The sequence below is a fragment of the Physeter macrocephalus genome, chromosome 21 (genome assembly GCF_002837175.3).
Source record: "Physeter macrocephalus isolate SW-GA chromosome 21, ASM283717v5, whole genome shotgun sequence".
Taxonomy (NCBI): Eukaryota; Metazoa; Chordata; class Mammalia; order Artiodactyla; family Physeteridae; genus Physeter; species Physeter macrocephalus.
The window spans coordinates 120,497,174-120,510,508 of NC_041234.1; the positions used below are offsets into that span (position 1 = coordinate 120,497,174).

General features: G+C 64.5%; 1 protein-coding gene across 4 annotated transcripts; it reads left to right on the forward strand.

The window, feature by feature from the left end:
* Positions 1–60: 60 nt before the first annotated feature.
* On the forward strand, positions 61–7,889 carry SLC6A8 (solute carrier family 6 member 8). 4 transcript variants are annotated; one of them, XM_024116790.3, is made up of 13 exons: positions 66–374; positions 1,915–2,046; positions 3,134–3,383; positions 3,814–3,946; positions 4,935–5,069; positions 5,164–5,267; positions 5,356–5,480; positions 6,089–6,201; positions 6,334–6,471; positions 6,551–6,653; positions 6,745–6,845; positions 6,935–7,105; positions 7,542–7,889. In XM_024116790.3, exons 1-13 carry the CDS (start codon positions 113–115, stop codon positions 7,680–7,682), a joined length of 1,908 nt encoding a protein of 635 aa, XP_023972558.1. In that variant the 5' UTR covers positions 66–112; the 3' UTR covers positions 7,683–7,889. The 4 variants fall into 4 exon arrangements, with proteins under 4 accessions (XP_028337979.1, XP_023972558.1, XP_028337980.1 ...); XM_028482178.2 differs by lacking the exon at positions 7,542–7,889 and having other exon boundaries at positions 61–374; positions 6,935–7,535; XM_028482179.2 differs by lacking the exon at positions 7,542–7,889 and having other exon boundaries at positions 296–374; positions 874–2,046; positions 6,935–7,534.
* The last annotated feature ends 5,446 nt before the right edge of the window (positions 7,890–13,335 follow it).

A 13,335-nucleotide genomic window follows, 5' to 3' on the forward strand; every position in this document is an offset into this window, starting at 1 on the left:
CCCCCGGTCCGGCCGCCCCCGGCCCCCGGCGGGCCCGCACCTTCGGGCCCCCCCCAGTGCCGCCAGCGCCCCCGCCGCCCGCCCGCTCCCGCGGGGCGCCGCGCCCCCGGCCATGGCAAAGAAGAGCGCCGAGAACGGCATCTACAGCGTGTCCGGCGACGAGAAGAAGGGCCCCCTGATCGCGCCCGGGCCCGACGGGGCCCCGGCCAAGGCCGACGGCCCCGCGGGCCTGGGGGCGCCCGGCGGCCACCTGGCCGTGCCGCCGCGCGAGACCTGGACGCGCCAGATGGACTTCATCATGTCCTGCGTGGGCTTCGCCGTGGGCCTGGGCAACGTGTGGCGCTTCCCCTACCTGTGCTACAAGAACGGCGGAGGTGAGCGCGGGCCCCTCCCCCGCCTGCCGCCGGCCCCGCCGGGGCGCCCGCGCGAAGTCCAAGGGGTGGGGAGGCCCCCGCGGGACGGCCGGGGGCTGCCCCTCGCCCGCCGTCGCCGCGCGGTGGCCCAGCCAGGCGGTCTCCGCGCCCCCCCCGGCCGGTCATGTGCCTGGCAGCGTGTGGGGGGAGGGGGCCGGCGAGCCTCCTGCCGAAGCCGCCGCGCTGCCCCCACAGACTCTCGGCCCCGAAGTGATTGGCCACCGAGGTGGCCAGGCGAGGCCTCCCCCTTGAGGGGGGGCTTCCAGAGGTGAGGAGCCCTGGCTTGCCCCCGCAGGTCAGGCACACAAGTGGCACATTGTGTGGGCCCCCCACGTGTGCACACACGAACACACACACAATGGGCCACTCTGTCCCTCCCTCTGCTTTCCCCTCCCTTCCCTCCTCTCTTCTCTTCCCCTCTCTCCCTCCCCTCCCCTCCCCTCCCCTCCCTCCCCTCTAGCCTGGGCCTGGAACACTGGGTGCCTGAGCCAGGCTTGGGAAGCCTGCAGCCTGGGCCGCCTGGCGCCGCCGCTGGACACACTGCATGCACACCCCATGCCCGCCCGCCTGCCCGCCCCAGCCCAGCTTAGCAACAGCGATGGGCACGCGTGTGTCCTGTGACTGCAAAGCAGCACCAGGGTTGGTGGGAAGCCGCAGTGACTAGATGACGGGTGGGAAACTGAGGCCCAGAGAGGAGGCCTTTGCCCAAGGTCACAAGCAAGAAGGATGCTGAGACCAGAAGCCGAGCAAGCTGCAACCAAGCTGAGCTTTTGAGTAGTGGAGAGTGCCGAGCGGGGGCAAGGGCGGGGGCCCGGAGAGGAGAAGGGCTCCCCCAGCCTGAGGGCCCTGCCCGCCGCCCCCAACCTTGTCTCCTCTGTCCTTGCTCACATGCCCTTTCGGACACCCTCCCCTCTGCCCACTGGCAGACGACTGCTGCCCACCTACCCACCCACCCTCTCCCCTGCACCTTCACACTTGCAGGCAAGAGTCTGGGTGCCGGGATAGGCCAGGGCTCCCTTCCCCTCGCCCAAGCTCGGCAGGTCCCCGGGCCTGAGCGCCGGCCACGGAGTGGCTTGTGTCCACAAGTGCGTGTGTCCTCCGTGCCCATTAGTTAGGGCACCGTAGGTGAGTAGGGGCAGAAGCCTTGTTAGGGGACCCCGAGCCCAGGAAACAGGGCTCTAAGGGCCCAGGAAACAGGGCTCTAAGGGCCCAGGAAACAGGGCTCTAAGGGCCCAGGGGCTGCCGTAGGCCCCTCGACACTCCACCTCCCCAAGACTGTTCACCTTGGGCCCCTGAGTCAGCAGCCACCCCTTGCACTGATTCACTCAGTGGGAAGTTATGATGGGGCCCGGGTGGAGCCTGCAGCTGGGGCCCCACCCGCCTCCCAGGGCTTCTGAAAGCCAGGCTGCCTGGCCTGGCCTGGCTGAGGAGTTTGGGTCAAGTCCCCACCTGGCTAAGGGGCCGCCCTGTGCAAGTGGCCACCTGGAGCTTCGTCCCCCAGGTGTGTTCCTTATTCCCTACATCCTGATCGCCCTGGTCGGAGGAATCCCCATTTTCTTCTTGGAGATCTCGCTGGGCCAGTTCATGAAAGCCGGCAGCATCAACGTGTGGAATATCTGCCCCCTGTTCAAAGGTGAGCAGCCCCAGGCAGCCCCGCACCCCCTCCCTCCGGGACCTCTCCCCTTCCCCGCCGCTGGCGCAAAGCTGGCACCCACTTGAGAAGCCTCAAGTCTGAGCACCTCGTGTCTGAGCACCAGGCCTGGGATGCCCCCCAAGCTGTGAGGGAGAACCTGGAGGACGTGCAGACCACCTGGCTGACCTTGGGGAGGTGGAGACAGAGTGGGGGATGGACCTCTCCACCAGGCCGAGAAAGCCCAGTCCCAGCAGCGCCCGAGACAGGCCCTGCCGAGTATACTTGGCTCGCTGGGGCTGAAAAGAGGGTGGCTGGGTGTGAGACGCGACGGCAGGAGAAGCCAGAGGGCCAGCCTAAGGAGCTGGGACGGGAGCCGTCGAAAGTTCAGGGTCTGAAGGGAAGAACCAGTGGCCAGGGTTACCGCCAAGCCCCTTCTGTGTGGGGGCAGTGTTCCCCCCATCAGCTCAAGGCCCTGGGAGGTAGGTCCTACCGTTACCGTCCTCGGAGGCTGGGGCACAGAGAGGTGAAGTGAGTGACTGGCCGAGGTTGCCTGCTGAGAGGGTGACTGTCTCCCACACTGCCCCAGGTCCCCAGAAAACCCTCCAGCTGCTGGTACGGAGGCCACTGGGTGGGGGGCAGGTGGAGGCATGGCCTTCCTTCAAGCATCATGGTGGCGGTGGGACCCAGGAGAAGGGGACGGGTATGTGAGACTAGGGAAACAAGAGGACTTGACTCTCAGATGGGGGCAGGATGTGTGCTCTGCTCTGGGGCCGGGGAGGATGCAGGAGGTGAAGCAGGGCGGGGGCAGGGAGCAGGGGCTGATGTGGGGGGACAGATTGAGGAGTTAGCCTAGCGCTGGGGACACAGCACAAGGGAGAGTCCAGGGGGACTTGGAGAGGTCTGGTTGGACAGCAACAGAGAAGGGTCTAGTTGCACGGATGGTGGGGGAGGGGGAGGACGGCAGATGCAGGGAGCGGGATGTTAGGGGTCCAGCAGGGGCCACTGGCAGTGCCTGGCCAGGTAGATAGTGGGGACGGTGGGGAACTGGCCAGAAAAGAGCCTGCATGGAAACTCCGCTCCTCTCCAGGCCTGGGCTACGCCTCCATGGTGATCGTCTTCTATTGCAACACCTACTACATCATGGTGCTGGCCTGGGGCTTCTATTATTTGGTGAAGTCCTTCACCACCACGCTGCCCTGGGCCACGTGTGGCCATACCTGGAACACTCCCGACTGTGTGGAGATCTTCCGCCACGAAGACTGTGCCAATGCCACCCTGGCCAACCTCACTTGTGACCAGCTTGCTGACCGCCGGTCCCCTGTCATCGAGTTCTGGGAGTGAGTCAGGCACCTCTGGGCCAGGCCCGGCCTGTCTCTCTGGTCTCCCACACGTAGCTCGAGTCTGCATGTGTGTGCGTGTGCACGCGTGCGTGTGCGTGTGCCGGGGCCCGGCCCTGGGGGGATGAGGCCAGGGAAGCGGAGCGGGCGGTGCCTGCCCGCCTGGGGAGGGAAGCGGGGGACTGCTGCTGGGCCCGCTGGGGACGGCGTGGGGCCGGGCCGGGCCGCCAGGGGCTCCAAGGCTCCGGGGACACAGACTGCAGCGACTCCAGGCTGCAGGCTTGGCCCGGGCCGGCCAGGTGCATGGGGGAGACCGGCTGGACGCAAGGGCTGCGGCGGAGGGGGTGCGGGCGGGGGGCACCACCCCAGGGCCTCCCCCCGTCTCCTGGCCCTTTGCTGGCACAGACCTCATGGGCTTTCCCTCCCCCAGGAACAAAGTCTTGCGGCTCTCCGGGGGGCTGGAGGCTCCGGGGGCCCTCAACTGGGAGGTGACCCTGCGTCTGCTGGCCTGCTGGGTGCTGGTCTACTTCTGTGTCTGGAAGGGGGTCAAGTCAACAGGAAAGGTACAGCCGGGGTGACGGCAGGGCTGGGGGCAGCACTGCCTGGGGGGGGTGTGGGAGTCTGCCAGCGACCACTGCTGCAAGGGGAGGAGACTGGAGCAGGGCCAGAGCCCGAGGAGGGGCAGGGACTTCAGTCCGGGCCACTTGATCCCCACCCCCTGGCTGGAGAGTCTAACCCACCCTGCGCCTCCAGGCCCGGCAGCCTTCCCTCCCGAGTGGAGGGGGAGAGGCCCCGGCAGCGGCTGCCCCTTCCCTGGGGTGGGGGGCATCCCTGGCTCGCCTTCCCTCCCTTCCAGTTTCTCTGGGTTCTGGCTCTGAGTCAGGTTTTGACCGTCTCGGTCTGTCTCTCTCACCTGCCTGTCTGCCCTGGGGGACCCAGCGGGGAGCCTGCACACATCCCTCCCTCAGCGGCTCCCTGTCAGGTTGCGGGGACAGCTGTGTGAACAGACACACGATAAGCCGGCGTGCCGACGGGACACGGCCAGGTGTCTGGAGGGCGGGAGCGTCCCAGCAGGGTCCGCAGAGCAGCCGCTCGGTGCTGCTTGGGTGGGAGGCAGAGGCCTTTGCTGTCGTCTTGATCTTGCCTCTGTCTCTGGCCAGCCGAGCTCTAATCCCCGGCACCAAGGACCCCCGCCTCTCTGCAGACGAGGACCTGGAGTCGGCACGGGAGGCGTGGGACCTGCCTGCGGGCCGTGGCCTCACTCCCTGCCAGGGGAGGGCCCTGCCTCTCCCTCCCTCCGCAGCTGACCTGTGCTTGCCGTGGGGCTGCTGGTGCCCCAGCCAAGCAGCCAGCTTCCTTTGGGAGGAGTCGTGGCCGTGATGAGTAGAAGGGGGTGCCGCTGGGTGGCCTCCCTCCTCACCACTGAGCACACCGGCCAGCGGGGTGGGGCCGGGGGGGGACCGTGGCCTTCCCGGCAGCCCTGCGCAGGCTGAGGGCACCTAAGGGGGAGGTGGGGGCCGCAGGAGCCCTCTGAGCAGCCCCGCCCCCCAGGTCGTGTATTTCACCGCTACATTCCCCTACGTGGTCCTCGTCGTGCTGCTGGTGCGGGGAGCGCTGCTGCCTGGAGCCTTGGACGGCATCATCTACTATCTCAAGCCTGACTGGTCGAAGCTGGCGTCCCCTCAGGTGAGGTGGAGGTCATCAGGTGCGGGGACGTGGTGTGGGAGCAGGCCGGCCTAGCGGGGCTCCTCACACCTGCTCTCCCCTCGCTCACCTCCAGGTATGGATAGATGCCGGGACCCAGATTTTCTTTTCTTACGCCATCGGCCTGGGGGCCCTCACGGCCCTGGGCAGCTACAACCGCTTCAACAACAACTGCTACAAGTAGGCGCTACAGCCCTGCCACCCCTGCCCTGCCTGCCCGTGGGCAGCAGGCGGTCTCACCAGCCCACGCGGTCCCCTCTGCCCCCAGGGATGCCATCATCCTCGCACTCATCAACAGCGGGACCAGCTTCTTCGCTGGCTTCGTGGTCTTCTCCATCCTGGGCTTCATGGCCACAGAGCAGGGCGTGCACATCTCCAAGGTGGCGGAATCAGGTAAAGACCCCCGCAAGCCCCAGCCCGGCCTCCGGACCGGCAGCAGCTGCTGTCGTCACGTACCGTGTACGTGAACGCACACAGAATGACGTTCTGAGAAATGAGAACAATTCAAACTCGATTTGTCACATCACTCTGGGCCAGGAGGCCTGGCTGAGCAGCTGCGAGGCACAGCTGTTCAGCCATCTCAGGCCAGGCCACGTGGAGCCCCGAGCCCCGGTCCATCTGTATCCAGGGGCCTCGGGGTATGTCCTCACGCTTGCCTGAGTGTTGTAGAGGGAAAGGTCGGCCTTTTCTGGGTCAGTGGTGATCTGCGACCACAGTAGCTGCTGGAACCCAGGTCCAGAAGGCTGAGCCAGACACGCCACTCTTATGGGTAGGGGTCTGCCAAGGGCTTGCGGGAACCTTCCAGCCCGCGGGGTGGCGCGCGCGCGCGCGCGCGCACGGGGCTCGAGTGGCCCGGCAGCGTCTTTGACACAACCGGAAAGGCCCTTGGCCACAGGGTGCCCCGGCGTCGTCCGTTGCCCTGGTACCGCGGTGCAGGGTGGAGGGGGACAGGATGTGGGTGGAGGGCTCCAGGTGTCCACACCCTGCCCCTTCCCCCTCAGGGCCTGGCCTGGCTTTCATCGCCTATCCCCGGGCCGTCACGCTGATGCCTGTGGCCCCGCTCTGGGCCGCCCTGTTCTTCTTCATGCTTCTGCTGCTTGGCCTCGACAGCCAGGTTTGCAAGGCGGGACAGGATAGAGGGGGCCGGGAGGTGGCGGGGAGGGGGGCTGGCGGGCCGAGGGCACACCGGGCCGCGGGAGATGGCGGGTGGGTGGGGAGGGGCACGGCCTGAGTGGCCCGGCCACAGTTTGTAGGTGTGGAAGGCTTCATCACCGGCCTGCTGGACCTCCTCCCGGCCTCCTACTACTTCCGTTTCCAAAGAGAGATCTCCGTGGCCCTCTGCTGCGCCCTCTGCTTTGTCATTGATCTCTCCATGGTGACCGATGTGAGTGGGGGCAGGGGGAGGGATGCCCCCGGCCTCAGGCTGCCGGCCGCCACCTTCCCTGACCTGGCTCCGTCCCCAGGGCGGGATGTATGTCTTCCAGCTGTTTGACTACTACTCGGCCAGCGGCACCACCCTGCTCTGGCAGGCCTTCTGGGAGTGCGTGGTGATCGCCTGGGTGTACGGTAGGTCTGGGCCGACAGGCGAGCCGGGGGCGCGGCGCGGTCAGGGGTGGCGCGTCTCTAGCTCCGGCCCTCCGGCCTCACGTTACCCCAGGAGCCGACCGCTTCATGGACGACGTGGCCTGCATGATCGGGTACCGACCTTGCCCCTGGATGAAATGGTGCTGGTCTTTCTTCACCCCGCTGGTGTGCATGGTAAGGGCCGGGAGAGGCCGGGCAGGGCGAGGGACGCCAAGGGCCTGCAGGGGTGGCTGCCGGCTGAGCGCGAGGCTTCTCGCCCGCAGGGCATCTTCATCTTCAACACGGTGTACTACAAGCCGCTGGTCTACAACAACACCTACGTGTACCCGTGGTGGGGCGAGGCCGTGGGCTGGGGCTTCGCGCTCTCCTCCATGCTGTGTGTGCCCCTCCACCTCCTGGGCCGCCTCCTCAGGGCCAAGGGGACCGTGGCTGAGGTCAGTTCCCCGCGCCCCGTCTCCCGCACACCATCCCACCCTCCCGTTGGGTCGAGACATGACCTCCAGAGCGCCCTGCCCCTTCTCCCACCCGCCGCCGCCGCCGGGACAGACCGTCGTGCCCGGAGCCTCTGGGCCTGCCCGGAGCCTCTGGGCCAGCTCGGACGGGGGGTGTACGGGAGGAGAGTTGGCCCTCCAGGGCCTCGCTCAGGTGGTGGCGGCGGCGGAGGAGAGGCCTGTCCCTAGCCTCTGTTCTAGCAGCCACTCGGCCCTCCACTGAACCCTATTTCCCTAGCGTAGGGAGCGGGGCCTGGTCAGGAGGGGCGCGGCCGGCCCCGGGCCCCAAGTTGGTGGCAGGCGGCGGGAAGTGGAGAGAGGCCAGGGACAAGCAGGTGCCCCTCCCCAGGGACTCAACGTGTGTCCCTCTCTCCCGCAGCGCTGGCAGCACCTGACGCAGCCCGTCTGGGGCCTCCACCACTTGGAGTACAGAGCTCAGGACTCGGATGTCAGGGGCCTGACCACCCTGACCCCAGTGTCCGAGAGCAGCAAGGTGGTGGTGGTGGAGAGCGTCATGTGACAGGTGCCCCGGCTCACATCACCAGCTCACCCTCTCGTAGCCATAGCAGCCCCTGCTCTAGCCCCCCACCCCCCCCCAGGGGGCTTGCCTTTCCCTGACACCTACGGGGTGTGCCGGGGCGGGGGGGAGGGGAGGAAGCACCAGAGTGCTTATAACTAAAATAACTTTTTCCATTTTTAATAAAATGCCAAAAATATCACAACCCACCAAAAATAGATGCCTCCCCCCCCCCCCCCCCCCCCCCCCCCCCCCCCCTTGCCCACATAACACTTCAAGCTTCTATCCTGCCATCTGTCTTTTTTCCTTTTCTGTAGAGGAACAGAAGCTGGGAAAAATTTTAAATACAAATTATAGGTATTAGCTGCTTTACTCCCACACCCCCCACCCCGCACCCCCCACCCCTTAACCAAGCTGGTGCACACGCTGCTTCCCAGGCCCTGCCGCCTGCCCTCCAGTGCCCGCTACGGTCACGTCTCACCTGACCCCACCGGGCTCTGCCCGCCTCTCTCCAGGCTCTGCCCAGCATACCCTCGGGTGGCCCCTCACCCCAGGGGCAGCAGGGGCAGCTCGGGGAACGGGGGACTGGAGAGCGGGGGGGGGCAGGCGAGGGAGGGGCGGCAGAGCCACGGCGAACCTTTCAGCTGGGCTAGACGCCTCTCCCCATCCCTACTCTAGAAGCTTAGAGCCAGCCAGCAAGGGAACCTTCCGTTCCTGAGCCCATTGCCGCCAATATCAGTTGTGTGAGCTTGAGTGCATGTGTGCGTGAGTACGTAGGGTATAGACGTAGGTCTCTAGTTCTCAGCCGAGGTGAATACCAGGTGTAAATTGTGCCTGTGGGCAAACGAGGCTTGTATTTTGCACATTTTATAAAAACTTGAGATTTCTGCTTGTATATTTCTAAGAGAAACACCCCAACGTCCCTCTCTCTGCCACGCCCCATCCCTTTCAGCCCCTCGTACACCTCTGCCCCGGCCAAGGAGTGTGAATTTATAGATCTCATTTTCATAGGCAAAACAGAAGCTTCAAGCTGTCGAGTGTGTGAGTCTGTCGTGTGGGTATGCGCACGTGTAGTCCCTGGCCCCCGACCGGGGTGGTGGAAAAGTGCACGGCGGGGACCTCTGAGGGTGTCCGCACACCGCCCGCTCTGCCCGCAGGTCGGCAGGGTGAGCCGACGCAGGGTTCTGCGGGGGGATCCGGACCTGGGGCTGCTCACCGGGCATGCTCAGGCTGGCCCACACCCTGCGCCCCGAGCCGGGCGCCCCTGCGGCGGGGATCCGAGATGGGCGTCCGTCCCCCGCCCCGGGGATCCTGCGCGCGGCTCCCACCTGCGAGCTTAAGGCTGACGCACTTTCCACGTCTCAAGTCCTCCGCGTAGCAGCTTCACTTAACCCACGTCTGTGTCACGTCCAATCCCGAGACAGCCGAGGGGGCCCTAGAAAGGCTTCCCTCACACCCTGACGTGGGCTGGAGAGGGGAGGGGTGGGGTGGGGCGGGTGAGGGCGGCGGTCCAGCGGGGACACCCTTACTGTGCTCAAAAAGCCACTGCAAACATAGCAATAAAAACGTCATTTTCCAAAGCTGGCTCCTGGCCCCCCCTCTGTTCGTCAGGTGCCGGGGGCTGCGGGTGGAGGCCTCCCCACCTCGAGCAGCTAGCTTCCTTGGGCAAGTATTCGCCCTGAGGGTCTCTGCACCCGGCACTGTTCTGGGAACTTGGAACGGAACAGGGAAGGAAGCCGGCAGGAAGCCTTTTCCCCACGGAGCTGACATACTTGGGGCGCAGGGATAACGGTGTGCTAAAGAGGAGCACACCGAGCAGGAAGGTGGGTGTGAAGTCCGGGTGCTGAGGTTTGCGAAGGCTGCCCAAATGCTGCACTGAACAGGTGCTCTTCCGAGGGCAGGCGAGGTAGAAGGCTGGGGAGGAGGCCCCGGCAGAGCCCCCGGAAGGTGGAGATCACTGGGTGGGACCAGGGCACTAGCAGTGCAGGTGAGAAGTCTCGGGTTAGGGACCTGTTTGCAAGGCAGAGCCAACAGGCTTTTGGATGGCTGGGATGCCGGGAAAGATGGCAGTTGCCAGGCCCTGCACCAGGGAGAAAAGGAGGTTTGGAGGGGACAGTGGTGTCAACTGAATAGAAATGTCCAGTAGGCAGGTGGACAAGGAGTTTGAAGCTCTGGAAAGAGTTTGGGCTGGAGACAGAATTTTGGAAGTTCTCATTACATAAAGATGGCCCCGAGAGCCCAGAGCCTGGATGAGCTCCCCAAGGGGGGGGGCCACGGGCAGCTGGAGAGGAAGACGTGGCCCAAGCACTTGAGTGTCCCAGGGCCACTCAGAGGTGGCAGAGAAGAGGGGGGACCGGCTGCAGAGTCTGAGGAGGCTCGGGAGGGGGCCCCGAGTGCCAGACGGGTCCTGGAACACGCGTGAGGACCCCCCACCCCCGCCCTGGGCGTCAGGGAGGAGGGAGCGATGGGCTCTGTCGGGTGCTGCCCACGGTCGGTCACGGGAGGTGAGGCCCGAGATTGCCAGCTGCGTTTGGCGACAAGATCGCGGAGACCTGGGTGAGAGAGGTCTGGTGTGGGAGGAAGGGCCAAAGCCTGATTGGAGTGGTATTAGGAAAGGAGTGGAAGCAACCCAAGTGTCCACCGACAGGGGAACAGACGAAAACAATGTGATCCATCCACACGACGGAACAATATTCAGCCTTAAAAAGGAAGGAAATTCTGACACCTGCTACAACACGGATGAACCTCAGACATTACGCTCAGTGGAAGGGAAGAAGCCAATCACAAAAAGACATAGTGTGTGACTCCACTTCTATGACGGCCCTAGGAGTCAAATTCAGAGACAGAAAGCAGAACGGTGGGTGCCAGCGGATGGGGGGAGAGGGAAGGGGAGTTAGTGTTTAATGGCGAGAGGGGCCACACACAGTAAGTGTACTTAATGTCACTCAACGGTAATCCTAAAAATGGTTAAAGCAGAAGTTTGAGATTACACACACTTTAGCCCAGTGTAAGAGAAGGGGTGGGGAAGACCTGGAGAAAGTGAACCCATTCAGGTCCTTGGCTCCATCCCGAGTGATGGGAGGAGGGGCCTGACGAGGCACGGACATCATCTGAGGCAGGCCTGGGGTGGGGGTCAAGGTTGGGAACCTGCTGCCCACTCTGAATGCCAGCCTGGGCAGAAGGGAGGGGGTGGCCCTTCAGAGAAAAGTGACAACTTGCTCCTCTTCAGTCCCTCCCAGGCCAGTCCCTCTCTTTAGCAAGGCACAGTCCCCTTAGGAGGGGGCTTTAGCCCTCAACCATACAGCCGGAGATGGGCTCCGGCTTGTGACATGGCCATCAGCCCATGCTCTGATGGTCACCAAGAAGAACCCGGACAGAGCGCAGGTCACCGAAGAGCTTGGGAAGGAACATCGGCTGAGCAGGCCCAACCTCAACTTGACCTGGGCCTTTAGAGCCTTTGCTGGCGCAGAGAGGCACCTCGGCGGTGAGACGGCGGCCCAGGCCCTGCAGGCCCTGCAGTGCCAACACCTGACGACCCTTCTTCCGACCCAACCCCTGTCCCACCCTCTCTTAAAAGACGTTTCACCCTACAAACCTCTGCTCTCGCCACGCCCACAACTCCAAGAACCCCGTGTGCTGGCAGCTCCCCAAACCTGCAGCCTGGCTCTCCTGAGCAGGCCCCTCACACCGTGCCCAGCCCCCACCCTGCATCCACTCCTCCATCAACAGTCCCTGCCTCCCCTGTGGCTGGGCCTGCTGTCACCCCCAGGCCCTCGCCACTCCCCACCCTGACTCATACCAACTCCTTAACGTCTCCATCCCCACCCCCCACCACCGCCATGCCCTGGCTCAGGTCCTCATCACCTCTCACCAAATGGCCTCCAAGCCACCTGCCACAGGCCAAGACAGACTCAGAAAACATCAACAGCACAAAAAAGGGAACTTAGGGAATTCCCTGGCGGTCCAGTGGTTGGGACTCTGTGCTCCACCGCAGGGGGCCTGGGTTCGACCCCTGGTCGGGGAACTAGGATCCCACGAGCCATGCGGTACAGCCAGATAAATTAATTTTAAAAATTTTAAAAAAACAAAAAAGGGAACTTGACAGAGGTCACGCTGCTTGGCCAGGGCCCTGAGATCAGTGGGCTGGCCCCATTCACTTGGGAATCTGTCCCTCCAGTAGGGTCTGAGAACCCAGTGACCAGCAGCCTAGCAGGGGAGACAGGCAAGGAAATGGAACAGCCCAGACCCGTGGAGCCCACGGGGTTACCAGAGCTGGAGGCAAGACAGGGGGTACTGTCAGGCACAGTCCCACTTGGAATGGAGGCGGCCGGAGGAAAACAGCCCTCAGGGCGGGCCAGAGGGGGCCAGTTTCTGCAGGCGGCCCTCCAGTCTAGGCTGGGCAAGCACCTGGCTTTTCACCTGTAAGAGTCTGCTGCCCCTGTCACTGTCTCTTCCCATCCCCAGCTAGATGGGGTGCTCCAAAAGTGGCCTTGTGCAGCTTTTTCCCCTCTGCCCAGCCCGGGGCCTGATGCCAAGGGGGTTCAGGGACCACCTGGGGCTGAACAGGGAAGAACCTAAAACCACAGTTTGGACTTTGGCCTGTAGAAGTTCAGAGAAGAGTGAGCTCAGGGAGGCCGAGGTAGTCAGGGAACACTTCCTGGAAAAGTGGGACTGGCCCTCAGCCTCGGCATAGCAACCAGAGAGCGTCACCCGTGGGCTCCCTCCCCGGCAGACACCACCTAGGAGGCTGCCCAGAAAGGGGTGGCGGACGTGGGGAAAGGACAGCCCTGAAGGGAGCCACCAGCCTGAGCCTGGCAGGAGGAGCAGGTGCGTGAGGCTGGGTGTCAGCACCAACATCTTCAGGGACCCCTTAATTCCAAGGGAAAACACCTCCGGCCTGACCCCAATTCCCCTCGCCCCGCCCTCAGGGCCAGCGGAGGATGAGCACTAGGGCCTGCCCAATGGCGGCCACCTGCTAAAGCCAGCCCAGGGGGCCGCCAACGGGGAGCCCGCTGTCAGAGCAGGCCCTCCGATCGCGGTGGTGCACCTACATGTTCACAGGCCGCCGCAGGTGGCAGACACGAGCCCTTTACCCGCCCGGAGGCCCTCCGCACTGCCTCGCTCTGCCCTGGGCCAGTCACAGGTCACTGCCAAGGGCAAGTCTCCTCTCTCGCCAGCATTAGTCAGAGGTCATCCTGCAAACCTTCGGGAGGGGGTGGGGCAGGGAGTGACTGGTGGCACTCTGCCATGCTCTCTCTGTCCTAGATGTGATGAACAGGACCCAGAGGAGGCAGGCGAGCCTGCCACCCGGAAGCCCCAGCGGTTTACCTTGCCTCCCAAGCTTCCCCGGGCCCAGCAACCAACCCCCAGGAAGACGGACAGGGCGGACACGCCCCACGTGGCCATAAAACAGGGCCTGGCCTGGGGAACAGGAGGCAGAGGGGCAGAGAGGGCAAGTATGAGCCTGTGCCCAGCCTGGGATGAGGGAGCCTTTAGGGGTTTTGAACAAATGGAGACAAAATGTCTGGAAGGTCTCCAGGGCAAAGACTGGAGCGGGGGTCTCTGTCCGAGCTGCCTGCCGCCACCTTCCCAGCCACTCCAGGGAGAGAGATCACAAGGAGGCCTCCCTGCGGCCTCAGTTATACGCACGCACACG